The sequence below is a fragment of the Montipora foliosa genome, chromosome 2 (assembly GCF_036669935.1).
Source record: "Montipora foliosa isolate CH-2021 chromosome 2, ASM3666993v2, whole genome shotgun sequence".
Classification (NCBI taxonomy): domain Eukaryota; kingdom Metazoa; phylum Cnidaria; class Anthozoa; order Scleractinia; family Acroporidae; genus Montipora; species Montipora foliosa.
The window spans coordinates 19,564,243-19,591,742 of NC_090870.1; the positions used below are offsets into that span (position 1 = coordinate 19,564,243).

Below are 27,500 nucleotides of genomic sequence, written 5' to 3' on the forward strand. Positions count from 1 at the left end.
AAAAAGCAATTTTCCCTTTTTGGGGGTTTCAAAAAAAACTTCTCCTACTTCTCCTACCCCTCTCTGATCTTCCCCATTGCCTCTATCCTACTCCACCCTTCCTTCACAGATCTATCCCCACTTACCTGTTAGGTAGCCCTCCTTGAATACCCCTTATACCCACTCCCTCTAGTCAACACTTCTCACGGACATTTCGCACTTCTCAAGACTTCTTTTTACTCACCTGAACTTGAAGTCCCTATTTTATTATTCACCCCAGGCCACTCTCGGTCCAAACTTTGATTTATTCACATTTGGACACCAAAGCCCCACGTGTCAAGTCTAGCAGTGATACAATGGCGGGGTCACGTCAATGCAATAGCGTAAATGAAATCAATTTCTATAGAAAAATAGAGGAATTGAAAAGACTCACAAATAAATTGTCATTTAGAAGATGATTTTTACAACAAGGCCAAACATTAATAACTATTTTCTTGAAAGAAAAAAATAATAGAGAAGCAACTCTGCCTTTCAGGAAACGAGGATCGATCTGAGCGAAAACAATTACAGTATTAACAAAATGGGAACATCCCATACAATAACTCCAAAGAAATGGGCTTACAGCTATGGCAAACTCTTCACAGGAAACAACAATAAAGTAATTCCAAAATGGGAACTGTTTCAAATTTTGTCCCAAGTACACACAGTCAAATTTATCACAGAGGACACAAGTAAGAAAAAGTGGCTTCAAGAAATTACAGTATGCAGAAATCAGCCAGAAAGTAATTAACTAAAGGACAGTGTCATCTAATAAGAAATTTTTCCCCGGGCTATGACTACACAGAAAAGCTGATCTCAGTTTTTGGTCATTGGAATCAACGTGAAATGAAAATAGGGGGTAACCTAGCCTGCAAACGCAGACGTATTCGCAGGCTAGGGGTAACCATGCATTTTTCGGAGATAATCAGGTTTGTTTTGGAAAAAGTGGACACTTAGAACTTGTTGGCTAAATGCTCAAACAAAGAAAAGTAAGTTTTTTCACATTTTTATCAGTATTTCGTAAACTCTGCCCTGTTTAAATACAAGGGGTATAGCTGTAGCGAACTAATCTCAATCAGTAGAATCGACTAAGTTAAACTACTTTTTTCTTCTCTCATATTCACTCCAGTACAACAGGCGTGTAAAGAGCTACTCTTAGACTAACAGCTAAAAAAGAAACTCTTATTCTTATACCAGATCCTCAGCAATATACATGTACAATTGGCCGTTGCTAGGCACTGATGGCCTGATAAATTAGGGTTATTAAAGGCAAGGTCACGTCCATCATGGGAAAACAAGTTGACATGTCTTAGAGCTACTGTAATAGGAAATAATTATGTCGACATATCTATCCGCAACCTTGGTTTCTCCGATTACGTTCATTATAAATGGAAACAAAATCAACAATAATAATAGTAGCTTTACAAAACACAATCACAATCTTAATTCCCAGTTTCCAACAAGTACAAACGTTTACTTACAGTAAAACAACAGGAATGTCAAAGGATGATTCTATAAATGTGTTTTTAATCACAAAAACATGAAGACAGAGACAGTTTGAGCCTGACAGCTCTCCTCTTTAGTTTCTAAAAAGCGCCCTTTATCAATTTTTCACGGCCCCAAAAATTAATCCCGACTTCAATGGGCCTCAAACTTTCACTTTATATGATAAAAAATAGGGGTCACCACACAATTTTAAAAGTTCTTAAAAACATATTCTATAGTGTACATAAAAATTAATGTGTCAATGCTTTTTACAACTAAAATAAAGAGCTCTCACGAAACAGATATGTTTTCAAAGCCCATTTAAACTATCAACAGAGTTGCTCAGTGTAATTATAACAGGCAGTAGCTGATTCCATGCCTTTGGAGCGATTGCTGCAAAAGATATATCTCAATATGTAACAGTAGAAGTCTTGGGAATAACTAGGAGATTGGAATCACTAGAACAAAGAGAGCGACAGGGAGTATAATGATGTAACAGCTCATTAATAAGATACTGGGCCAAGGCCATTAAGAGATTTTATAGGTAATCAACAGTACAAAATAATGTAACTTTAAAATTAGATGTATTGCCTTTAACAGGAAGCCAGACAGTGCAGCCTTTGTAAAACAGGAGTAATGTAATCAGTCTTCCTCATGCACACAGTTAATCTCGCCGCAGTATTCTGCAATCGCGTATCTCTGAAGTTTCTCAATTTTGCGTGAGAGAATTCCATAGAGCAATAGTTTAAACTATTACTGTCCATAATCCAATTTCGATAAAATGAAAGCATGGCCAATGCTTTCAGCATCTGCTTGCAAAAGATGTTATTTTTTCTGATTCTGCCAATAGAGTGAAGTGCAACAGATGTTGTTAACATGGTGAACAAAGGTGAGGTGTGAATCAAGAGTAACACCTGAAGCAAGGTCTGTGACAACCCTGGTAGGCAGAACGTAGTTATCACCAACTTTAATCAAAGAAATTGGTTCAGCAGGTGAAAACGCGACAAGAAGTGGATTTTCTCAGTCTTTGATGGATTACATTTAATTAAGCATATTGCATATATTAAGTTGCAACTCATGATGTCATCTAGACACAAACTGAGATTTTCTAGAGCAACAGCACAGCAACAGCAACAGCATCAGCATACACCGTTGTGTTGAAGCCAGTGTGAGGATGACATCCTCCAGAGGTGCAATGTACATGTACAACGAAAATAACAGCAAGGACCAAGGACCGACCATTGCGGAACACCACAAGACGAATATCTTGCTCGATAAAAAATGTTATCGAGAGAGAAGGAATTTAGGACGATCTTTAAGGTAGAAGTCCATCCAACAAAGAACCATTTTGGAAAAGTCATGTAGCGATATCTACATGTAAGTAGCAAAATTATCAACTTTTCACATGCCTAAGGCTGGGAGGTGATCAATCTTTGTCAGTGGGAGAAATTTGGAGGCTTATAAACAAGCCATTTTGCAAAACAAGTAATTTCCTTTCAAGAGAAATTTAATTTTATTGATATCGTAACAGTACAAAATAATACCATTTTTCATGTTATTGTAATATGTAGTTACTTTCCAGTAGTTATACACTGCTCATAATAACCTTAAAATGACCTCTCTAGTTTATTTTATACTCCATATAAAAGAATTCTACTTACCAGTACATGTAATTACAGAAAGATGTCCAATTACATGTACGTTGAAATGGATGGTGTTATAAAAGAAATTACATGTACATGTTAACTGGTTTAAAAAAAAAGGACTGGTTAAAAAATTGGAGTGGTTCAAAAAATTTGAACTAGTTTTAAAAAAATAAACCAGGGGAAAAAAATGAACTACAACATAACCACACAAGCATAGCATCAAATTGTTTGAGATTACCTCCTTTAAATTTACATTATGTTAAATTTGTGATTTAATGTTTCTCATAATTCGTAATGATCATAACCCAGTACTTTGTAGGATTTCTGGAATGCTAAATTTATTATGTTCACGTAAATTAAGCGTTGTTAGACCATTAATAATTATTATTACTTACCCCATAAGTAGCAATCAGCTCCTTAACAGCCAATTCATAAATTAAAAAATGCAGTGCATTAGAATAAGATGCCAAGGTGTAATCGTAATCAAAGCCATACACATCAATGTGACGCATACCAAGCTCATTGTTGGCAAAGATTGCTCGTTCATCTACCAAGGTATGGCTTTTTGACTCTGGACAGAAAAGAAGAAAAATGCAATTGACACACATTAATTCACACCTCTTTACAACCTTTTGCTTCATTGAATCAGTATAGTTATGTGTTGTAGGTCATTTTATTCCTTAGGTTAATTGCAACCAAACTAGGTCATTTTTTTTTTCAACCTAGGTCATTTTATTTTAAACTAGGTTGAAATTGATAGTAGGAAACATCAACAAAAACCCACCAAATTAATTATTAGTAAGTATGTGTAATATAATTATTGGTTAGTACATCAGTCCTAGAAGAAAGGGGATGAACTTAGTGCAGCTTAGATTTTCATGAGTATTTTATAAAACCCCAATGGTTGTTACATGTAAGTCTAGGCACTGATTTTAAATGGTTAGCATTGAGATTGGGGTTAGGCATACAGTGCATGATAACCGATTCTACGTTTCTTTCTCAGAGCTTTTTAGGACATTGTTCATTGATAAATGTCCTTAGGATGGCAGAGGGCAAACAATATTGAATTATCGTCCAAGCAATAAAAGAACTGAAACATACATGAAGTCTTGTTGATTTTTAATTTGCTTAGTTATTTCCTCTATCTTTTGCTTACTTTGAATTTGTAATAATCAAAGGCAAGTAAAAACAAAACTTTGAAAAGTCAGGAAAAAGGGTTTCATAATCTATTGATTAGAAGCCATTTTGTAGGCTCTTTGTAAGTGTTATTTCCTTTGAATTATGAAATAAAATATTTGTTTCTTTTTTTCAATTTTGCTGAGTCTGCTTGTAGCAAATTCCTGGTCTGGTCTGCACTGCGGCTTGGGCTGGAACTGAAGGCCAACTGGACAGGATCAGTGCTGGTGTAAGAGAGATCTGAGACTTCTCTGTCTGCGATTGAATATTTTCAAGAAAGACGAACTTTTAAATAAGATTTGACTACAGTGTACCTGAAAAAAATCACTAAGCATTTCATTCACTTACACTGTAGCACTTTATTTTTCCAGACTTTATCTTCATTTTCCAGACTTTTTCCAAGTCTGGCAAACTGGTTTGCAAATTTCCAGACCTTTTCAAGAATTCAAGACTCTGGACGAAGCCTTTTCCAATGAGAAATTTTACATCCCTCTCACACAACCTACACTGTATGGTACATGTATCCTCTACCATGACTAAAGTCAAATACACTGTATATCGTTTAAGAACAGACACATTGACAAAATGACTTACAAGTGGTTAAATCAATCTTGGCCAAAATCCATCTAGAATATCCCGGAATTCTACACGCTGACCAAAATACACAAAGCTGTACTAGTCGGCAGAGACCTATTGTATCCAGTAGCAATGGCCCAACAGAAAGTTCTCATATCCAGTTTTGTTGACTCCCTTTTACATGTACAACTGATCACTAAGAAACAGGAGTCCTACACCACACACATTATAAAATTCATCAAATACACAAAATTTATTCCAAACAACGCAATCCTTGCTACACTTGATGTCTGCTCACTCTACACAAAGATCCCTCAAGAAGAAGTGACCCAAATCATTTGCCATCACTACGAAGAACATTATCAGCCATACCCTCCTTAATCTCCACACTTGTTCTAAGGGAACTTATGATGCTGATCCTTAAAGAAAAATTACATGTAATTCTTTTCAATTCAATAGCAAACATTATCTGCAGACTCACGGCATAGCAGTGGGGACTAAAATGGCAGTAGCTTTCACAGTTATTTTTATGGTTCCAGGGCTCTAAATAACAGCCGGTCAACGGACAATGTTCGAACTGATAATGGGAGTTGACCGGTGATGATGATGATGATGATGATGAACTTTATTCATGTGTCGATGTAAAGATAACATAAATAATAAAGATAACATAAATAATAAATATTATGATAACTAATAAATAAGAAATAAGCTATAAATTTTTATATACATTTACAATATGCTAAAATAATCAAAATAATTCTAACAACACGGGCACATCTTAAGAAGTACAAATTACGCACGCGGGGCAATTGTTGCCATTTATCAGTTCAGTAAGATCCTTACATCTAATATGAAACTTAAACTTACTAATAGATAGACTGCTCGTTTCAGTGACGTCTTTATCTAGCTTATTCCATAAAAGGGTCCAAGGTATCTAAGAGAATGTTTACCATACAATACAGAATTAAATCTAGGAATATCAAAATTTTGGTTTCTAAGATTATATTTACAAGACTTAGTACTAAAAATATCACAAATGAAATCAGGAACTAGCCTATATTTAACCTTGTACATGAGTATAACTATGTCTTGCAATCTCCTATTAAGAAGGCTTGGTAGTTTAGCACAATCTAATAAGTTCATATACGTTTCTGAATGTGAATTATAAACTATCCTTAATGCCTGCTCTTGAATTCTTTCAACCTTTCTTGTATCCGACGCCTTACAGAAATGCCATATGAGATGACAATACATGTAGGTGAGATATGGCATGATCATTACGTTGTTTAATCGCTATAGATGTGTAGCACAATCACCGTACCCATTTGGGGGTGACTCAGAAACACTTCCTGATTTATTCAGTTTAACGTCTTCAATGAAGCTATATTTTTGCTGAATGCTAAGGTTATCCTTGTTGATTAGCATACAGGGTGTAAAAAGGGGAAGCGACTTTCCTTTCTTTAGAAAACAAAGGAAAAGGATAGAAAAATAGGCAAATTTTGAGTGTAACGCGTAACACAATTTTCAAATTGAAAGTCTTCAAAACCATTTTTCATAAGAGAGAACAATTATGTGGATTAACGGACAATAACCAGTGATAACACGCAGTAAATACTACATATGAGCAAAATTAAAACAGTTCAAGTTTATTAAAACACATTAAAAAGATTCAAAATTCCGTAGTTTCCTTACTGTAACGCTGTGTTTTGGAATTCTGGCGCTCACTAGGTTATAGTTTGAAACAAGTCTTCAATTGATATCTGTGGCTTCAAAACCATCTCAACTAAATGCTCATACCTTGTGCTTTAACATACAGAAAAATTAGTTTGAGGGATCCACTACGAATGGAGAAATCACTCCTCAAAAGAGTCGCTACGCTTTTTCTGTTCCGCAATTACGCAATAATATTTTTCGAGACCACTTCTTTCAATGTTGCTCCTGCTCCAACCGAGGCGTAAGTGGGTTCCAACCAAGCATTTTCTGAATGCTCACAAGTTCCACTAGCTATTTCCACAGATTTGGCATCGTAGCTTTCAGGGTCGCGAAAATATTAGCCTTTGACTGAGTCGCTACGTTTTTTTTAACATGCCGGGCCATATTGAACCTAGTCTTGAGTGCCAGTGAACATCACAAATCTACTTCGCAAAGAAGCCATGATTTCCATGTGCTTCACAAGGCTTGGTAACCTTTCCTCTATGGATATTATTGGGAAGTCCACAATGTCTTTTCAGGGGCAATATTTTCAGGAAAGAGACATCTGCTCTGACCTCAAATTGCTCTGACCTCAAATTGTAAAGTGGAGCAAAAAAGTGGAGCAGAAAGCCAGCGTTTAGGGTGTCAATAGAACTAAATGAGGGGATGCTATCCTCCATGTAGTGAAAGCTTTCTGTTTTTACTTTTTATTTGCCTCAAAATTGACTATCTGTATGAAAGACCACGCCTGCAAGGGGTCATGGGTAAATCAAAAATTCAGTTTTAACGGACCAAACATTAATATTTTCCGAACAATTAGAAAGATATGTAAGTCTGGGTGTGAAATAAGCCAAAATAAGTGATTTTTACCCCAATAAACACAATTTCACAATTTTTAGGTATGTTACAGAAATGGGTACCGTGATCATGCTACTCATCTATAGCGTTAAGTTTTTCTGGGTTGGACAATAAATAGTTGTCTTTATACCATCTAAGGGCAGCGTTTCCTTCCTTTTCCATATCAGTACAGATAATGGACGTATGGCTGCCAACTATATACATCTGATGATCATCAGCAAACATATTTAAATTTGCAAAGTCATTTACGTGATACGATAGATCATTTTGGTACAAGTTCCACAGTATTGCACCAAAGGAAGGTCCTTGAGGGCATCCACGTTTCATCACATTCCAGTCACTAGTAGCTTTGCCAACTTTCACCCTGTTGAGCCGATCTTTAAAATATGAACGCATTAGTTGTAATGATTTGTCATTACAACCGTAAGCGCCAAGTTTGGCCACAGTTAATGAGGGAAGAACTGAGTCAAAAGCCTGAGACATGTCCATCGATAACAAAAGTGCTTTCTCTTTGTTATCCAAGGCTAGTCTCCAGTCTTCCACCAGGCCAATTAATGCAGTCTCACAGCTGTGTTTTTTTCTATAAGCTGTAATTTTAGAGTACATGATATGGTTATTGCCGTTATCTGTTTACATAGTAGATGTTCAAATATCTTGCCAATTAGTGGGAGGACTGTAATCGCACGGTAATTTCGGATTAATTGTCTCTCCCCCTTCTTGAACACAGGTGTCCATTCACCCATTTTCCATTTACTAGGCCAACTACAGTCTTCAACACATTGACTAAATATGGACTGCAGAGATGGTGAATGAATAACTTGCACCCAACAATCAAGTTTACTTGTGAAATGTCATCCGAACGCATTGTTTTCCTTGACACCAAAGTTCTCAAAGGTCCACGTTTACTTGACATCAAAACACATTATAAGCCCATAGAAACTTTCCAATACAGTACATGTATATGCAATTTGATCTCCTCTTGCCACCCCCACAGTGTCAAGAAGTGGTTTATTGAAGGAGAGACATTGCACCTTTGGATAACAAACTCAGTCAAAGAAACCTTCAAGTCACTTAAACAAGATTTTCAATCCTGTTTACTCGACCGTGCCTATCCACATGAACTCATCACAACCATGACGGCTGAAGTCAATTTCTCAGCAGGAAAAGGGGCTCTACAAACCATACACAGGACGTCATCAAACAGTATTTTACCACTGGTTACTACATACAACCCGGCTTCACCGAATCTTAAAAAGATTCTTATGAAACACTGGCATCTCATTTCAGACAATCCCAAACTCTCACAAAATTAATATTTTCTGACTCTCCTATTGTTGCTTAATTACCGGAAAGAAAAATCGCTCAAAGACTTTTTGGTCAGAGCCAAAATCCCTTCCCAAAACTAAAACAACAAAAACAGGAGTTATATATGCTAAGGAGGGTGATAATATTACAATCATTTGCTTTACAAAATTACACCGCCTCCGTATGAAGTAGACTCCCTTCTATTTGACTAACTCACCTAGTCACTTAGTTTGTTTCCTCAATCTTGCTAAACACGATATCAGAACACCTTTTCTTGCGACTGTCTTTGAGACAACCCCAAACTCCCTCAAACCAAAAAAATTTTCTCTAACTGTTGCTTATTGCAAGGTACAATCACTCAAGGACTTTTCATTCAGAGCCAAAATTCCTTCCCAAAACTAAAACAACGAAAATAGGAGTTTTATGCGGTAAGGAGGGTGACAATATTACAACCACAACAGTGTGAACACCCAATATACAGTACATCTACATTGTATGTACATGTACATACTCCAGCACTCTGTAAGTCCCTTTTGACTTACAGCTAGTGTTTAAACCCTAAGCCTTTCTTAGACACCACTGCCAAGCCAGTCATATTCTGCTGGAAAATCCAGGCCAAGCTACAACATCATTACCCCCACCTCTTTCCAAATAGTGCATGGGATATTTGACCCACGGGCTTAATTATGAAGAGGGCTTATGAAAGGAGGCCTACAGTTTATACTCCTTATCCAAGCAGACTTGAAAGTGTTAACATTAATTTACAGATAATTATCATTACAAAGGCAGCTCTTTCTCCTTAGTCATTGGTGTTGGTCTGGCCAGAGTTCAAAGTTCAGCCACAGTTCCAAGACCTACACTGTAACACTGAGACCTTTAAAAGAGTTTCCACTACAGGGATCAGTTTGTCAGCTGAGATTAAGCAGGCTACTAGCTACATGTAAGTACCCGGTACATGTAGTTCACATTTTTCACAATTCTTTCATGGTAACTTTACCTTTCGTACATCAAAATTTTTGTATATTATTTTTAATCATTGATGTTAAGATTTTTAAGTATGGTATTATTTATGGTTTGCCAATGAAAAAATATTAATATTGTTAACCCTATATTTTTCCACATTCTTTTTTTTTAATGATTTTAAGAGTTGTTCTGTAAGTTCGGCAACACATTCAAAGACCTTTGCAATTTATAGATCGCAATAATATGCAACAATGGAATTTACCCACAGTATCTCATGAAAGGAAAGAAGAAGAAAGAAGGCAATTTATAAATTACAAGATGACCAGCTTTGCAATTTCTAAATTACAAACTTGGTCACCTTGCAATAATTTTATTTAATAACAAGAACCCCATAGTTGCGATAATTGATACAAATGGTGAGGTAAAGAGACATATACATTTCAAAACCCACGCAAACCTCTGAGTCCACCCTACATGTAGATATTTATTTTGACATCCAACTACAGATGCATTTGCAAGCTAAATGATCTAATGGTACTGTATATGCACTTGTTTGCATTTTGGCACTGATGGAATTTCTGCTAATTAATAAACTTGTAAGGACACAGGTGAAGATGAAAGTTTGGTACAAACCTGAGAAGGAGCGGTTGGTGGGATAGATGCACTATTATAAACATTCTACGGTCTCGTGCTCTGCAAATTGAAAACATGGCAATAAAATGAAGTGCACAATTCAGACTGGTTCCCCATAAATTGAAATTGGATTGATGAAAAAATTGAAATGACTTTTTGTATCCTTGCCGCAATTAATGCTTCAGATATTGCTCTGGAGATGGTTGAGGAGAGCAATCTAGCAAAGTCTTCTCTATCTGCCATGATCACCCAACACAAATGGTTTTCCCGCTAAATTGTGGACCACAAGCCCGCAGGCATAAATTTAATGAGTTTGTGGTTACAAATTGCAAAGTTCTGTGCAATTTATAAATCATAAATGTACAAATTACAAATTGAAAATGAACTGTGTGGTTCTTGTAATAATAATCACAAGATGACCAAGTTTCCGATTTACAAATCACACTCTTTAACTCTTTTTTCCTTTCATGAGATGTGTAAATTGCAATACTGTATATTTTGTGATTTATAGGTCACAAAGGTCTTTGAGTCTGTTCTTCAAAAAAAAACAAAATATAGAAAAATATAGTGTAAAAAACATTTTTACATTAAATTTTGGTGCCCCATATTCTTTAGTATTTCAATCTACTACATGTACATTTGTATTTATAGAGCATGACTCCTCTGGAGAGAAGTTTTTGGTGAATGCACGGGAAGCCCCTGTTAAAATGAAGTCTGATGCTCATCAAAGGGGCCGGACAATCTGCGAGCCAGCGAGCCATGCAAGCCATGCGAATTTCGCATTTAAGTCTAAGCAGCCATTTCAAATAGCGCTGATAAACAATTAAGTCTAAGCACCCATTTTAAAATGGTTAGCTTTCAATAACTGTGTGACTCGCATGTTGACTTGCATGGCTCGCCATGTTGGCTTGCATGACTCGCATGACTCGCTGGCTCGCACATTGTCCTAACTCCTCATCAAACTGAGCCAAGCACGGCCACTCCTCAGCTACCCTGCAATGGCAGGGTATTCTACAGTTAAGCTAGAGTTGTAGGGAAAAAATACCCTGCCACCTTTGTTAGCATTTGGAGGCGTTCCTTGCAATTGAAGAACAAGTCAGAATACACTGGAAATACATGTAGATGTTATTCTTGTGCAAATAAGTGGTTGGGTATTCAGCAGTTTATAATTAGCTTGTTGCAGGTCGGGGAATAGTTGGAATTATTTCCGTACAGGTCCCTACTTCATTATGTATGCAGAATAAATTAATTATGCATTTGCGCTATTGTTTTGTAGAACAATGCGTATACCCAAGGGAATCGAATATACACATGGCTAATTTGTACTTACGGAATGATCAAAAGTGGATCTCATTCTCTCTCTCCCTCCCTCCCTCTCTTTTTTTCTCCCTCTCACTTTTCCTTGCCCTTTTTGCTCACACTGTGTTCTCCCAGCTTTCCTCTTTCGATTCCTTTGTCCTGTCTTTCTATTCCAGATCCCGCTTGGCTTTTTCTGTCCTTTTTTCTAAGTCAGAGTCCTGCAGTCTGCCTTGAACTCCATACCACTATAAACCTCTGAATTACCTGTCCTTCTTCTAGACCACTGAGCTAAAGTGTCAAGTTGCTAATTCACACCTTGATAATGATATTTCTTTGGAATTCTGGACAACAATTTACATAACAATGATAAGTAATTATATACGCATGCCATGCCAACCACCGACAAATGCACTGATTTTGCTTCTCTTGAAACAACGTCACCCCCTAATAATGCTAACCGTAACCCTTTAGGCTTAAGGTTGAACCCAGTAATATTCTTTTGCAGGTAACTTAATCGAGTATATCTGTGAATGTCTGAATTGCTTGTTTTTTTTCATCCCCCGTGCTACACACTTAAAAGAACACTGCACGGAAGAGTATACCTCCTTGTGATTGGGGCATCCTATATGGGAAATTTTCTATGCACGATTTATTGCAGTATAAAATTTTTGAGTCGACGTTAACCCCTCTCTTTCATCAAACTGTGAATTTTAAAACTAATATGGCCGCCCCTCAAGAAACAACTTTAAACTTATGGAAACTATCTCGACTTCTAGCCGAACACGAGCGGTGCATAGAGTGGTGCAAAGAGCAAAATCTACTCTCGTCGTCAATGAAATGCCTGCCCTAAACCTGAGTGCGGAAACGCACTCAAATGGCAAAGACGAACTGCATCAGGAGATGGATTTGTTTGGCGATGCTCTAGAAAAAACTGCAATGGACAAGCTTCAATCCACCAGAAGACATGGTTTTCTGGTAGTAAGCTTTCCCTTGAAAAAATATTAGCCCTAACTTACGCTTGGGCGCATAAATTCACCACAACACAAGCAGCGCACGAAACCGCGTTAGATGAAGAAACCACCTCGACAGAAACGGTGATAGATTGGTATAACTATTGCCGGGAGGTTTGTGCAGATAGAAAAATGAAACAACATGCGAGGCCAATAGGCGGTCCTGGTACAACTGTTGAGATTGATGAGTCCAAGTTTGGCAAGATAAAGTATCACAAAGGTCGCTACATCGAAGGACAGTGGGTCTTTGGTGGCATTTTCCGCGAAACCAAGGCCTGCTTCCTTGTTCCGGTAGGCTCAGGGATAAAGAGACACTCTTGCCAATTATCTGCGCTCAAATATTGCCTGGAACACGCGTGATGAGTGACATGTGGAAAGCTTGCGATTGCCTACAAGACGAGGGCTAAACTTCCTCGGCCCACATGCAGAGCATTGAAAATACATAGTGGGGAGTAAAACGAAGTACAGTATGCCTCGTACAGGAACATCCGTGGATCTGTTTGAAAGCTACCTACAGGAGTGGTTACAAGTAGCGTCAGCAAAACAAAAGTGATCCATTCGGAAACATCATTGAGCATATCGCTGATTTGTACAATGTGCGATAAAGAGCCCTCTCTATGCACCGCTCGTGACTCAGTGAAAAGAGCCATACATTATACAGGAAAGAAAACAAACCTTCACTTTGCAGTGCTTTGGTGAATTGACAAAGAAACGAAGGACAATTTTAAGAGCAAAAAGAAGGTAGGCATTCAATTTCTGCAAACTTTTATTTGGTCCGTTTGTTTTGTATATGAGAATCTGAACCGTATTAATTTGTACAAAGATTTCTTAAAACTCCAGTTCTTTCGCTTATTTTAAAATTGACAAATGGCTAAAATTGCTGGAAAAGTGCAAAAATTAAGTTGTAAACGTTCGATCTTCCGTATTTCAGTCAGAAATTCTACCGATTTTTTTGAAGTCTATAGACCTAGAAAAAAACCTGTAAGAAGAACAAACATAGCGCTACAGTCCCAAAGGACGTCTATATTGTTATCGCTATTGTTTTCTTGAAACAAAGGACCGTATGCATAATGAGTAGGGACCTGTGCGGAAATCTTGCCGAATAGTTTTACTTTCTGACGGATAGGTGGTTTGCAAGCAATCTCTAGAGACACAGATAACATTGCTGCAATGTACAATTGCTGGTGGACGAACAAAAGGAGCTACACATGTAATGAGAGATCTTTTGTTTTCGTCCACCAACATGGTGACGTAACGTGAAAACCACGTGTTGATACCTTAAAGCCAATAACCTCTATTCATCCCCTGTGTTCACCAAAGAAGTAGTTTTCAGCATAACAAACTTATAAATATATTATAAGCTTTATATGTAGAGAGAGTATAATCGTGTTCCTACCATATATTGAACGCTTTCGCTCAGTGTAGACATGTTCCAGTTCCTCGATGGATTCAACATCTCCATTGTTAAGCCAGGAGCTCAAACTGAAGAAATTAACACGAAATTTGCTGCGATGACGAACAAAACCCAAGATTACTCGACGGTGAACACAACAGCCCGCCATTGGCGCCATTGCCTGATTTTCAAGCCGAAGGGGACAAGGTACGAGTCTGCAAATTATGGGATGGGGCAGCCTCGTTCCCAGAGTCTCTCTTCTCTGCCACGACAAAGGCGGCAGGGAAGAGACCTACGGGTCCGCAAATGATCCCAGAACCGCAAACGATCCCCAAACTGTACCGCAAATGATACCAGGGACACGTTCCTCAGAAGTCCCGAAAACTTTTCGGGCTCGAAAAGCCATTTGTGAAACTGTCAACCCCTTGCTCTGGAAAGCCGATCTTTTAACATGATTTCAAGCTAACAAAAAGAAAAATGGCTGTGAAGTTTGACGACTTAAATCCTCTCCGTTCTTGAGATACAAAGGGAATTGTGACACCCGAAAACGGCCGGTAAGGTTTCGGGACTTTCGAGAAACGGGCCCCAGGACCGCAAATGATCCTGAAAAAAGAGCAAGGAATGTCGTGAAGGATGGAATGTGAGGAGCGCTTATTTTTATTAAAATCACTTAAAATCATGGCTCTCAACAGGTTTCTACCTCATTATAGTTTTCCAGAAAGACTGAATTTTGTTTCTTACCACGCTGTTATAATTTGCCACGTTTAATTATGGGATAAAATCATCAAAAACTAACTTGGACACAATTCTAAACTGACTGTGACCAGGGGCCCGTTCCTCGAACCCTGCATGTGTTGCCAGAGTTGTTCGAGAAACGGGCCCCTGGTATCAATCAGTTAAGAATTGCGTCCAAGTTAGTTTTTGATCATTGTATCCGATAATTAAATGTGGTAAATTTATAACAGCGTAGTAAGAAACAAAATTCAGTCTTTCTGAAAACCTTCGTTTCCAAAAGTGGAAAGTTCTTCGTACACATTCCTTTCAAGCCGCAGTTTGTTTCTTTTATATTTTCCCACAGCTTCGCTCACATCAAGAATGACACGTCACAAATCGGAGCGCTCCAAATGGTTACGTGAGCAAGTCGAAATTCAAATGCGATCGATCATTTTTTTCGGGGTGCAAACAGTTTAGCGATTTCGGTAGTGTGTAACCTACACGAAACATCCTACAGCCTCGGTTAGAATTGTTGAAATACTTTGCAATACCTTGCCCTCCCACAATGTTGTTTTGCCAAATGGGCAAAAACAGGAGCACTGCACGAAAAAATGGATGTACACCAAATTTGCACAGCGCAAATATAATGCAAACATATATTTACTCTAGAACAAACCTGTAGCAAACATGGTAAATGCCACATTTGCTACTATATTCACACTGGTGTGCAAATATGGTAGCAAAAGTTTCTGATCTATATATTTGTGTACTGTTCCGAGGAATGTTGTCACAGACTCTATAATTTTTAGTTACAGCCGCTGCCTGTTGCCTGCTTTGATGCGTGCATCCCACGTGAACGTCTAATTGGCGTCCTGTTTCCTTCAAAAGGAGTTGGAATGTCTGTAGAGTTCTTCAAGTGTTCGACATATTCTCTCGACACTACTCAGAACGCCATTTTGTGAGCCTTTTTTTTGGCTGAAATTTTCGAAAAGGTAAGTTTTGAGCCCCTCCCAGGGGTTTTGGGGAACACGGGAACAATGTCAAAATATTTTAGGGAACAAGGGAACAAAAATAATCGGAAAACTATTTTTGGGAACAAGTTTGAAAGTAATTCGGGGAAAAAGGGAACACAAGCAAATATTTAAAGGGAACAAGGACTCCCCCTCCCCCCACCGGAAGGGCCTCAGTTTTGATCCCTATAATTTTCGGATCACTAGACTTTCAGCCAGGAAATCCGAACATATGAAAAATTTTAAGGGGATAAGATATGCCTATATCTACCGTTTAAATAGTAAAATACGTTTAACAATGCTATGTGTAGGTGGTTTTGAACTATTTTCTCGTCGGGTGTCCCTCATTTCATACCGGTACAAGTTCATAAAGGTCTGAGTTCGTCACGGGACCCACTCTCAAAATATCCAATGACGACAGAATCTAGAAGAGAGTTCCAGAACGAGGCAATTTGTTACAATAGGAAAGCACGTGTCTTCTTGAGTGATTTCTCAGAAGCACAGGCCTTAGATTGCTGTCTACCAGCGAGACGTGTTGAAGTAACTTTCCTTTGCCTTTTACCATCTCAAAATGCCTGCCCCAGCCGTAGGAATCGATCTTGGTACAACCTATTCATGTGTTGGTGTTTTCCAGCACAATAAAGTCGAAATCATTGCAAATGATCAGGGAAACAGAACAACTCCCAGTTATGTCGCTTTCACGGACACGGAAAGGCTGATCGGTGATTCAGCTAAAAATCAAGTTGCGCTTAATCCAACAAACAGTGTATTCGGTAAGTGATTATTGCTTAACTTATTTGGCGTCATTGCTAGAAAGGTCTTGGTCGTAAGGCGATGCCACAAGAGAAATTACAGTACATGTATAATACCGGCTGGGCGTCATCCTGCAATTGTGCTGACGGAAGTGCTTTCGTTTTTAGATGCAAAGCGTCTTATCGGACGAAGATTTGACGAGGAATCCGTTCAGAGTGATATGAAACATTGGCCTTTCAAGGTAAGTGAACTTTTTTTCAAGGCTGGCCTCGGAAGGTTATCTAATTTTCCCATTATTCTCCATGGAAGTACTGGCTAGTACAAGATATAGACTTAAAGTGCACATGGCTCGAAATTTCACCACCGTTTTTTATTTTAAAATCTAAAATGTAATGGTCTAAGGAACATTTCTGTACAAAAACAATTTAATTTCTGTTCCGAGAACATATCCAAAATGCGAAGAAACCTCGCATATTTTTGAGGAAAATATGAGAGAAGGGCCTGGGATCAAGTTGAGGATTTTGACGTCATCGTTTGCGTAAACTTGCAACTTGAGCGAAGATTCAGTGCGGTTGTGAGAGTATTTTATTCCTACATTTACGATTTAAGGACGTTCGCACCAATTGTTTCTGCGCATCCTTACTGCGCACACAAATGCACACACCACGTCATACACGAGCGCGCGCGCTAAGTAATAAAATGAGAAATGGTAGGGCAAAAGGCCATTGCTATAGCTTTGCCTGGATTTAACGGTCTTGGACGTTCGGTGACCCCAATTTTTCTTTCCAGAAACGGATTTTATTTACAATTATATCCACGTTGTCCAAAAATGAACAAAAAATCAATGTGGGAAGTTAAAAAAATTTCAAGATTTCTGCTCATGGGACATCAAATCCTGCCATCTTGCGGCGGCAAGGCGCGTGAAACTGTGGTCGCTAAATGTGAACTTGATCTTTCAGGAAGCTCACCAGTTGACTTAATAATTCACTTAATAAGTTAATTAATTCACTTAATAAGTCCACTTAAACAATATTTGGCAGAGAAGATTTCACTTCAAAGATTTAATTGCAATATATTTGAGTTTACAGACACTGGCCTTATTCGCTAACGAAGCCCGATTTTGTCACATTTTGGTTGTTTTTCCGGGCATGTTCTCTCCAAAACGAAGTCGGTGACCCCCCATTTTTTTTTACATTTCTGACATAACTAACTCATCATCTTACAGTGGTAAAAGTTTCAGAAAAAAATCAATGTTGAAAAATTTTCGCGCGAACGTCCTTAAAGCGGCCAAAGCGCAAACAGCAATATAGAGTATTCCCTGATCTTCTCTACAGGCAGTTGTAGTTAAAGGGGCAGTGTCATGCGATGGTGTGCACAGTATTTTTCACACACAGATTTTAAGAAATTATTTTTTTTTGCTTTTTTTGCTAGACTAAATACGGCTTTAGAGAGGCACTAAAATGCAAATTTATTTATTATCGCGATTTGGAGTCCAAGAAATAAAATCGAGCTCAAATATGATGCCATGTTTGTTTTCTGCGTGACACCTGAATTCAGTGAAGTGTGCCCGGGAACACTGTCAGCGGTTCAAGCACTCACACATAAATATTTTTTTTCTCTGCTATAAACCAGACATATTATCAAGATTAACATGCCATTTAAAAGCTGAAAGAGAGTGCATTTATTTCCATTGGAGCTGACTTTGAAGATGAAAGACAATAAGCAACGAAAAATTCACCCATGTTTAACTCACCGCTTGTGGTTTTATAATTCGTACAGCAAATAAACACAACCAGTGCATCCAGTTCCTCTCATCTAAATGCAGCTTTTTCTTCAAAATATTCAAGTAGACATTTTAGAGCAAAGATAGTAAATGTGTTATCAACAAACAATGATGTGGTGGTCTCTAACATTTAAGCGACTTGAGCACTAGAATTGAAATACGAAGATGGACTTCAATCCTTGGTAGTAGTGAAACAGCTTGCACTTCAATTACACAACACGTCAAATTTCTCATGAATTCACGTGTTGAAAAGTTTCTCTTCATTGCACATGTACATGCTGTATTGGTATTTTGGATGCTCTCCTTGAATGCTTTCTTGAGGAGACTGAATCACTATTTGTCCACTTCCAGCTCGATGGCCGTCACCACTCCACATGGTATTGGTAACACACGATCAAACCCCCTTCAAAACAACAAAATCAAAGAAAAAAGGAGCAAAGAACAACAACAAAAAAATAGTGAATTTGTATCTGAACGCCACAGGATATTTGGTTCACTAAAGTGACCAGGGATGGCTTTGATTTCTTAAGATATTCACCCCCCAAATACTCCTTTAAAAAAGTTGGACTTTTTCAGAACTTTTGGCAGGCTGTCGCGCATGCGTCACCAGTGACATTGCTCCTTTAAGTTATTTAACGAAGAAGAACAATTTGGCATGAAGTCCATGTCGAGCAAAATCTTGCGGTGTGTTCATAGCACTCTTGAGCCTGTCAAATTGCATTATCCCTTCACTTGTATTTTCAGTTCTTGATATCCAGATTACAGCTCTCCTCCTCTGTGGGGTTAAGGATTCTCCATTATTCATCCATTTGCGTACATTTCATTAGACGTGAAGGGACGTGAGGTGAATTTTCTTTGGAAGGCGTTTTATAGAATTTGAACGTTGGATGACTAGATGTTTTTTGCATAATTATTATAAAATGAAAACTGTTAGGTCTTTGAGATTTTCATCTATACAAGGTTGAAGATGACCTAGAAATAAATCTTTTTGCAAGTTGTGAAGTGAAGTGAAGTGAATATATTAGTCTTTCCCCTCGGGGCTTTTCGAGACTAATTTACAATGCTTTTTGGGGGACTTTAGCCAGACTGCTTGTTACGCAGTTTACAATTATTTTAGGAAGTGAAAGATGCCCCTGTCCAGATAGCTCAGACCTCAACACCGGGGACTACGTCCCCTACTCTTATCAAATAGTGAGTGGGTTCTTTAACGTCCCACGCAATTTGGTTTCCAACAAGGGCTATGAGATGGGACCTCCGGTTTACAGTCCTTATCCGAGAAGACTGGGAAGTCTAACCATGTGCAGATGTGATTACAAAGGCAGCACTTTCTCCTCAGTTATTTTAAGACCCTGAGTGTTGGTCCGGCCAGAATCGGACTCACGAGAATCCGATGCTCAACCAACTGAGCCACCGGTTCGCGGTTCAAAATTACCAGTTCCTTAATGTTTTTGGGTTTGAAAATACAGCATTTTGAATTTCCTTATTGTCACTTGCGTGACACCAAACAATGAAATCTGTTTTGAACGTTTCAAGTAAATTACATGTAGGTGTTTAAAACTCATGTGTACTGTCTTGAAAGTGAAAAGTGAGCAGACTTGGTGAGGTTGTTTATGCATTCGGCTTCTACACACTTCACATTCTTGGCATTTTCCATTGTATGGTTTCAAATTATTATTTTTTTATGGCGTGACAGCAAAAACAATCTGTAGTCAGGCTTGGGACTTGGTTTGTCAGTTGATTTATATTCCCTGAACGCGGTAAGTGCATTTCAGTTGATATCTGAGTTCCAAAAAACATTGAGGAAGTCGTCTTTCATCGTCATTGTAGAAGTGGAACCATCTGACTTGAAACAATACGGCATAGAATGAAGTGGTCGATCAAGAGCATCGGCTCACCTGTGCAACTGAGCATATATCAATTCACACTGCACCTTCCTTCACTTTCGATCTGTGGCAATCGCTGGTTGATCTTCCTTTTTTTTTTTTTTTTTTTTGCTAGGTCTATGGTTAAGAAAGTTAGTTTCTGAAATGTTCAGACATCAGCTAGAGCAATCCTTCGTGCAAAACACAGCACTGGATCGAAGTCTTCGTAGGTTTGCCGGGTAGGTTTGAAACCGGGCCGGCATTTTTTGACAAATTTCGTCCATTTCTTTCTTCAATTCTCCTTTGTAGGAAGAAGATGCATTGATATACCTGCAGCTGACTAGCCCAGGGCCGCTACCAACACAATATCTTCTGCAGACCCTCCAATTTGCCTTGTTGTTTGTATTTCCCGCTGCAATCTAACACAACTGAAGAGGTCATGAAGACCTTTTTGTCCACGCGGGAAATCTTGCAATTTTTTGGCCAAAATACCGAAGTTCGTGCTGCGAGAAAACTCGCTTCGCGCATTTGTAGGAAGATTCTAATAACGAAATCCTATCAAGCAACGCCTGAATTTTAAGGATAGCAAGTAAAAACTGGTGGTGAAATTTCGAGTCATATGCACTTTAAGCTTACCCGCTATAATTGTTGAGCTTAATACTTTCACTTGCAACTTTAAGGTAGTAAACGAAGCAGGAAGACCGAAGATTAAGGTGGAGCATAAAGGAGAAACTAAAGCTTTCTTCGCTGAAGAGGTAAATCGCACATGTTCTTTTGATTGCTTTTTACGTCCATTCTTTGATAGCTGCATGCAGGGAGTGGGTATACAATGTACAGTACCGCCTGAAAGTATTGACCCCTCGGGACGAGGCAATACCTCGTCTTTGCCGCGAGTAGTGGTTGCGCGCCACTGAGGTATGCAACTGTTTTTTCCCTCGGTAAAACCGAGGTGCAAGTTGCCGCGGGAAATTTGCTGCGAGAGAAAAGATGAGGCTTGCCGCGGGAAAAAACAATGATCTGCTGCATGTGTGAAATAAGCGGAAGACTGTCAAGTTTTAGATCTCATGGTGTGAAGAATCGATTCTTAAAGCAAGAAATCGTAATCAAAATGAGAAAGTGCGCAATTTCCGTAAGGACTCAAATTTTATTATCTTTTTCTGTACTGTAAAGATACAAACATACTGTTATTTAACTACAGTGTAAGCAACAGCTGTGTTATCCAACCAACGAAACACTCGTTGTTATCCAAGCTGTAATACTCTATGTGTGCGTGAGAAATCTGTTTTGTTTCGAAAAAGGTTGGATTGTGTCTTTTTTCGTCCAAGGCTGACCTTATTTTATTTGGAGACTTGAAATTCAAACTTGTGTGATTGTTTTCATTTTACATGTATCATTGCCATTTTGGTGAGAGGCAAGTATGGTATTCAGTTCCACATATTATTGTGAAACTTGTCAAATTTCGATCTTAATTGATACATTCTTGCGAGGCATCGGAGCCTCTGTCGGTACTATTTTGAGACTTGACGTACCGACGAATAATTTAAGAATGGTTTCTTTTTTCATCTCTTTCATCAGCAATTAATTGTTATGTGTAATCATAGCAATTGCAGCATGTTGACTGTGCATGGAAAACAAATCTAGGAATAGACTGTGATTAGTGGAGAAATGAAGTATCTAAATTATCTGAACGCTCATCGTTTGCATACGAATTATAAAGACGCAAAAACAGCAAGCGAAACAAACTTGGGAAATTTTGAAATTTCGCCTAAAGAGCGACATAATTCTTCACTTGACATAGTCTGATGTTCGAACCATCTTTGCTGACGTTGCGCTTTCATGAGTAACTCTGTTGGCAATTTGCATAAGCCACGCCAATGATCAAATGTTAACCAGAGCACGAAAACAATCTTTTCAGTTGAGATGAAATAATTTTCTACTAGTTCAGGGTTTGGTTTCCTTGGAATGTTTTTCTTTTTGTAATTTGTTACTGTTAAACAACTTGGAAAGTAATACCGCAGTAGTAAACCGCAAGAATAATATTTACATAAGTCTTACTTTGAACCACGCAAAAGAAATCCCAGGTTACGACCTCTATCGGATTGATCGAAACACCAAGCCAGGCGGCGGAGTGGGCATTTATGCCCGGCAAACCTACAAGGTGAAGGTTCTTGATGACATTTCAAACATCTCAGACAGTGGCTTACATCAACTATGGATAAAACTTCAGGTTAGAAACCTTAAGTCAATTGTAATCTGTGCAATGTACTGAGGCCACCTGACACTCCGCTAACTTGTTTTGACACTTATTTAACTGCAAGTTTGATTACTGCTTCCTTGCGAAATAAGCTGATACATATACTCGGGGACGGAAACTGCGATATGCTTAAGCCGGATTGCAGAGGAGCCATCGCTTTGACAAATTTCTGTAACAGCTTCAATTTATCCCAATTAGTCTCGAGACCTACTCGCGTAACTAAAACTACCGAGTCATTGATTGATGTGATCATAACCTCAAACCCTCAGCAAGTTATTGAAACTAATGTTATGCCAAGCTCAATAAGCGACCATGATCTTCCCTATGTTGTTCTTCGCATAAAGAAGGAACGCCGTAAATTAACATATATGACTGGGAGAAGTTTTAAGGGTTATGCAACTGATCGGTTTTATAAAGATATGTCTGAAGTCCCGTGGTCCTTGCTGGATATTTTTGATGATGCAGAAGACAAACTATATGCTTTTAACTTTTTATTCAGCGATATCCTAGATAAACATGCACCGATCAAAATGATGAAAATACGTGGGCGTCCAAACCCTTATGTCACCGAGGAAATCCGTGAGCTTATGAGAATAAGAGATAATTGGAAGAAAATTGCTAAGAAAAGCAAAAACTCCTATGCCTGGCTGCAATACAAGATCTGCTGCCGCGAGGTAAAAAGAGAAATTCGGCTTGCAGAAAGAGAATATGTAAATCAGCAAATTCAAAATAACAAAAACAATACAAACTGCATATGGAAATCGATCCGTTCGTGCATACCAAAGAAGTCAACTGCTCAGAGAAGCTACAGTAAAGATCATAAAGGCGTGGCTAATGAATTTAATCAATTCTTCTCAAGTGTCGGCGAAAACACGATTAAAAAGATAAAAGAGATGGCAGCCACAGCTGAATGCAACCACACATTAGGCCGAAATTCCTTTCAAGCAAGAATTTACCAGACATCCGAACAATTTTCTTTTACCCCTGTTAAATGCCATCAGGTGGAAGCTATTATTAAGAACATGGCCCCAAACAAAGCCCCTGGGATCGATAAGATACCTGTACGGATAATTAGGGACTGCCTTCAAGCCATTTCGTACCCTCTTACTTCAATAATCAACACCTCACTTTTTACTGCTTGCTTCCCAAATGTGTGGAAAATTGCCGAGGTGAAACCAATACCCAAGGAAGGCGATCACGAAATAGCCAATAATAACAGACCTATATCACTTCTACCTATTCTATCAAAAGTGTGCGAGAGAGTGGCTCACAATCAGCTTATGGAATACCTAACTTCTAAAGGCCGCTTATCTACCAAACAAAGTGGTCACAAAGAGAAACACTCCACCGAAACCTCTGTGATTCAGACCACCGACATGATATTGAGTGCGATTGATAAAAAGCACTTGACGGCGGTAATTCTGCTTGACATGAGCAAGGCCTTTGACAGTATAGATCACAACTTGCTTCTTGTCAAGCATCAGGACATCGGTGCCTCGCCTTTAGCTTTGCAGTGGTTTCGTAGTTATCTAACCGCTCGCTATCAGGTTGTCACGATTGGGACAGCATCATCGGAACGCCTACACATGGCCAGTGGAGTGCCTCAGGGGAGTATTTTAGGGCCACTCCTCTTTAACATTTATATGAATGATTTGCCATCAGTTCCACAACATTGTTCTGTCCAGTGCTACGTGGACGACACTAAGCTCTTGCTGTCTTTCCGGCTTCAAGATCAATCACGTATAGTCGCAGAAATAAATCAAGATCTTACAAGAGTACGTAACTGGTGTTTCGATGACCAGTTACTGTTGAACCCTGACAAGGCAAAGCTCCTAGTTTGTGGCAGTAAGCATGGGGCCGCCAAAACCCGCAACTTCAAGCTTTCGTTCCTTGGAAAACAGCTTGCTCCAGTGGAGGCTGCCAGAGACCTTGGTGTTATATTGGACACAAGTTTAACTTTTGACGATCATGTCACTGCAACTGTCGCTTCTTGTATGTCGCGACTAGGCCAGATAAATCGTGTTAAACATTGTTTTGACAAATGCACTTTAATTATTATTATCAATGCGTTAGTTTTTACTAAACTTTTTTATTGCTCTTCAGTCTGGAGCAATACTTCACAATCTAACATTGCTAAACTCCAAGCTGTTCAGAATTTTGCCTGTAGAATTGTTAGTGGGTCAAAGAAATACGATCATGTTACTCCCATTCTCAAACAACTGAACTGGCTCCCCGTGAAACAACACATGTATTATCGCGATTCAATTATGGCATTTAAATGCATGAATGGCCTTGTTCCGGGGTATCTATCTGATCAGTTCATTAAACGTTCATCAATATCAACACGCAAAACTAGAAACTCACAGCTGTTAAATATACCGTTATTTAAAACCGCAACTGGCCAAAGATCATTTTACTATCGTATGGTTTAAGTCAATCGTTAGCTCAGTTTAAAACCTTGATAAGGAAAAGACTCTTAATGGATAGCTAGCTGAATTTATCCAATACCGCATTAGTATGGCATTTTGTTTTTCTTAGCGCATTTTAAATTTTATTCATATAGAATTATTTTATTGTATTTCATTGTTGTATTTGTATTTCACTGAAAAGCCCCTTGGGGACGTGATATAAACGTATGTATGTAACCACGAATGGTTGGTCACGCAAGGTTTTCGAGGATATGTTGAATGTATTTTGTAAATTCTCCGTGACCAGCAACCCGATATTTCAGTCAAGTGAATCTGCAATAGTAATGTTTTGGACAGTGATTAGCGACACTATCTAGCTTGAGATGTTTTATACCTTTCAACACGGGTTTTGCAAGAGCGGGTCACCCAGACCCTGGACATATAAGCTTACAGTTTTGTATGTATATTGTCAAAACCCAGTTGTGGGCCACCATACTCTCCGGTTGCAGGATATTGAGATAATAAATGTATGTTCAGAGCGCTGAGCTGCAAAAAAAAAGCAGACATACTCTCCCATAAACTGAAATGAATAAAACTTTAAAAGGTGATGACAAAGCGCGAACAGTCCACAAGAAGTCTTTGAAATAATCACTGCAATCAATATATGTCACAAAGAAGGTTTCAAATGTGGTCGGAAGATTCTGGCCATGGATATTCTATTCGCATGTTAAAGGAAAGTAAGGCAACCAAGGTCCATGACAATCGGCTATGATCCTCGATCTATGTTCGCAATTTTCAACCGAAACTTGTTCAGTTCCTGTTCTTCGGTTGGGTTTCAACATTATAATAATAATAATAATAAATTGAAATTTATACCGCGCAGTTTCTATAAAAATATTCAACTGCGCCTACCGCCTTAATCTGGCTTATCGAAACACAAAAGTCAACGGAAACCATTTGCAACTCTACCGCGGAATTTTAATTACCGAGGGTTTACCTCGGTTGGCTTTTCTGTGGCAATTTTGGAGCCTAGCCGTAAATTTCCCTCGGCAGAAAAGCGGCCTACCGCAGGAATACCGAGGGAAAGTCGCAACAGGGTGGTGCGGTAAAGGGGTCAATACTTCCAGGCGGTGCTGTAGGGATCCAAAATCACCAATCATGTTGATTTTCTTTAAGAAATTGGATCCTATGATTTTTAACTAATGACACTCTCTTTTGTAACATTTCAGATTTCCTCCATGGTTCTAACGAAAATGAAGGAAACTGCAGAAGCTTATCTGGGAGAGAAAGTGAGTGACGCTGTTGTCACTGTGCCAGCATATTTCAACGATTCCCAGAGGCAGGCAACCAAAGATGCTGGTGAGTAGCAGTAGTTATACATAAAGCACTGTGAGTTCTGTTCTTTTCCCCATGAATCCAATAGCTTCCTTAGCTGTTAAAAATTTGTGGTTATGCGATATCACGTTCTTTAAGTACGTGGAAGTGGAGTGGGCACTGGGTCTAATAAGGTAATATGCTATTATGGACATTGTCAGTGTGGTTTTTCGGTTTTATCTGTATAGCCATGCCATTTTGTTTTCGGTTTGTACAGTTAATCACATGATTTGGAGTATAATTAGGAATAATAACTGTTGTAAATATGATCAAGGATTGGTTGAAAATGTTGATACTGAAGCTATGCTTTTGCTTTCTGAGGTTGCAGCTAGCAATTTGTGGGCTGATTCTGTCGCCTCTGTTTCTGATTTGTGCATGAAAAATATGATTTCCTATCAGATATTATAATCGCTGTAAATACTCGAAAATTACTCACCTTCAATCAAACGATAACACTTCAATATCGATGTTCGTTGTGACTTTTTGTGTATTCTACCCAGAATACCTCGTGAACTTTGTGAACAATACCGATACCACCTTGCTTGCTCAGTTGAGCAAGTCGAGATTGCTTTCCCTTATACAATTTCTACCAATTTACATATTTTCCCTTTTTACACTGGGGCTTCAAGGTTGCCTCCTCGGGTTTTGGCCTCTGGGCAAAGTAATATAAAATTAAGAACAAAGCCCTAAAGATCATCAAGTTAAGCTTTGCCCGTGCAGATTTTTAATTACTTAACCGTGGCCTTACGACGATGTAATGAACATCATTATGGCTTTGTGTTGGGTGTCTCATCTCAGCGATATCAAACCAAGTTCACTACGAATTTCTATTTCAGCAGAGGGTTTTGAGTACAAAGCACTAGTGAGGATTCGTGCCGCCCGATTTTGAAGTTTTTGAAAGTTTGAAGATAAAGTATCGCCCATCCCATCCCAGACTATACAGCAATAACTAAAACGAGGTTCAACTATTGATCTGTGTAATGTTACAAGATTTCCTAAAGAAAGAAATGGCTTAACCCTTTTAATAACCTGTATATTACAGGAACAAGTCACTGTGGCTGTGAATGTGTCTGTTCCAAGTCAGGAATTCATCAATACTTAAACCAAGACATTTAGCAGTCTCAACTCTGTGTAAAGCAACACTGTTAATAGATAATGATATGTCACCTTCTAATGTTGCAATTCTCTGCTGTGAACCAATCACCATAAACTCAGTCTTCAGTATATTCAATGAAAGCTTATTAGAGCCAAGCAAAATTTATATTTTACCGACATCATTGTTTAT

The 27,500-nt window shown here is 38.5% G+C and overlaps 2 protein-coding genes across 7 annotated transcripts in view; one reads left to right on the forward strand and one right to left on the reverse strand.

Moving 5' to 3' along the window:
• LOC137992625 (5'-nucleotidase domain-containing protein 2-like) overlaps positions 1–14,297 on the reverse strand; it is a 37,360-nt gene extending 23,063 nt beyond the window's left edge. Inside the window, exons 1-4 of one of the 6 annotated variants that reach the window (XM_068838065.1) lie at positions 14,061–14,201; positions 10,356–10,415; positions 3,664–3,720; positions 3,545–3,565 (exon numbers count right to left, since the gene is read on the reverse strand). In XM_068838065.1, coding sequence (XP_068694166.1) covers positions 3,545–3,565; positions 3,664–3,696 — 54 coding nt within the window. In that variant the 5' untranslated portion in view covers positions 3,697–3,720; positions 10,356–10,415; positions 14,061–14,201. Of the gene's footprint in view, positions 1–223; positions 302–3,544; positions 3,721–10,355; positions 10,416–14,060 lie in introns of those variants that run through there. The other 5 variants (XM_068838063.1, XM_068838066.1, XM_068838062.1 and 2 more) reach the window with 5 other exon arrangements.
• Positions 14,298–16,251: 1,954 nt separating this feature from the next.
• LOC137992626 (heat shock cognate 71 kDa protein-like) overlaps positions 16,252–27,500 on the forward strand; it is a 17,894-nt gene continuing 6,645 nt past the window's right edge. The window contains exons 1-4 of the mRNA XM_068838068.1: positions 16,252–16,554; positions 16,702–16,775; positions 20,860–20,934; positions 26,071–26,200. Coding sequence (XP_068694169.1) covers positions 16,353–16,554; positions 16,702–16,775; positions 20,860–20,934; positions 26,071–26,200 — 481 coding nt within the window. The 5' untranslated portion in view covers positions 16,252–16,352. The remainder of the gene's footprint in view (positions 16,555–16,701; positions 16,776–20,859; positions 20,935–26,070; positions 26,201–27,500) is intronic.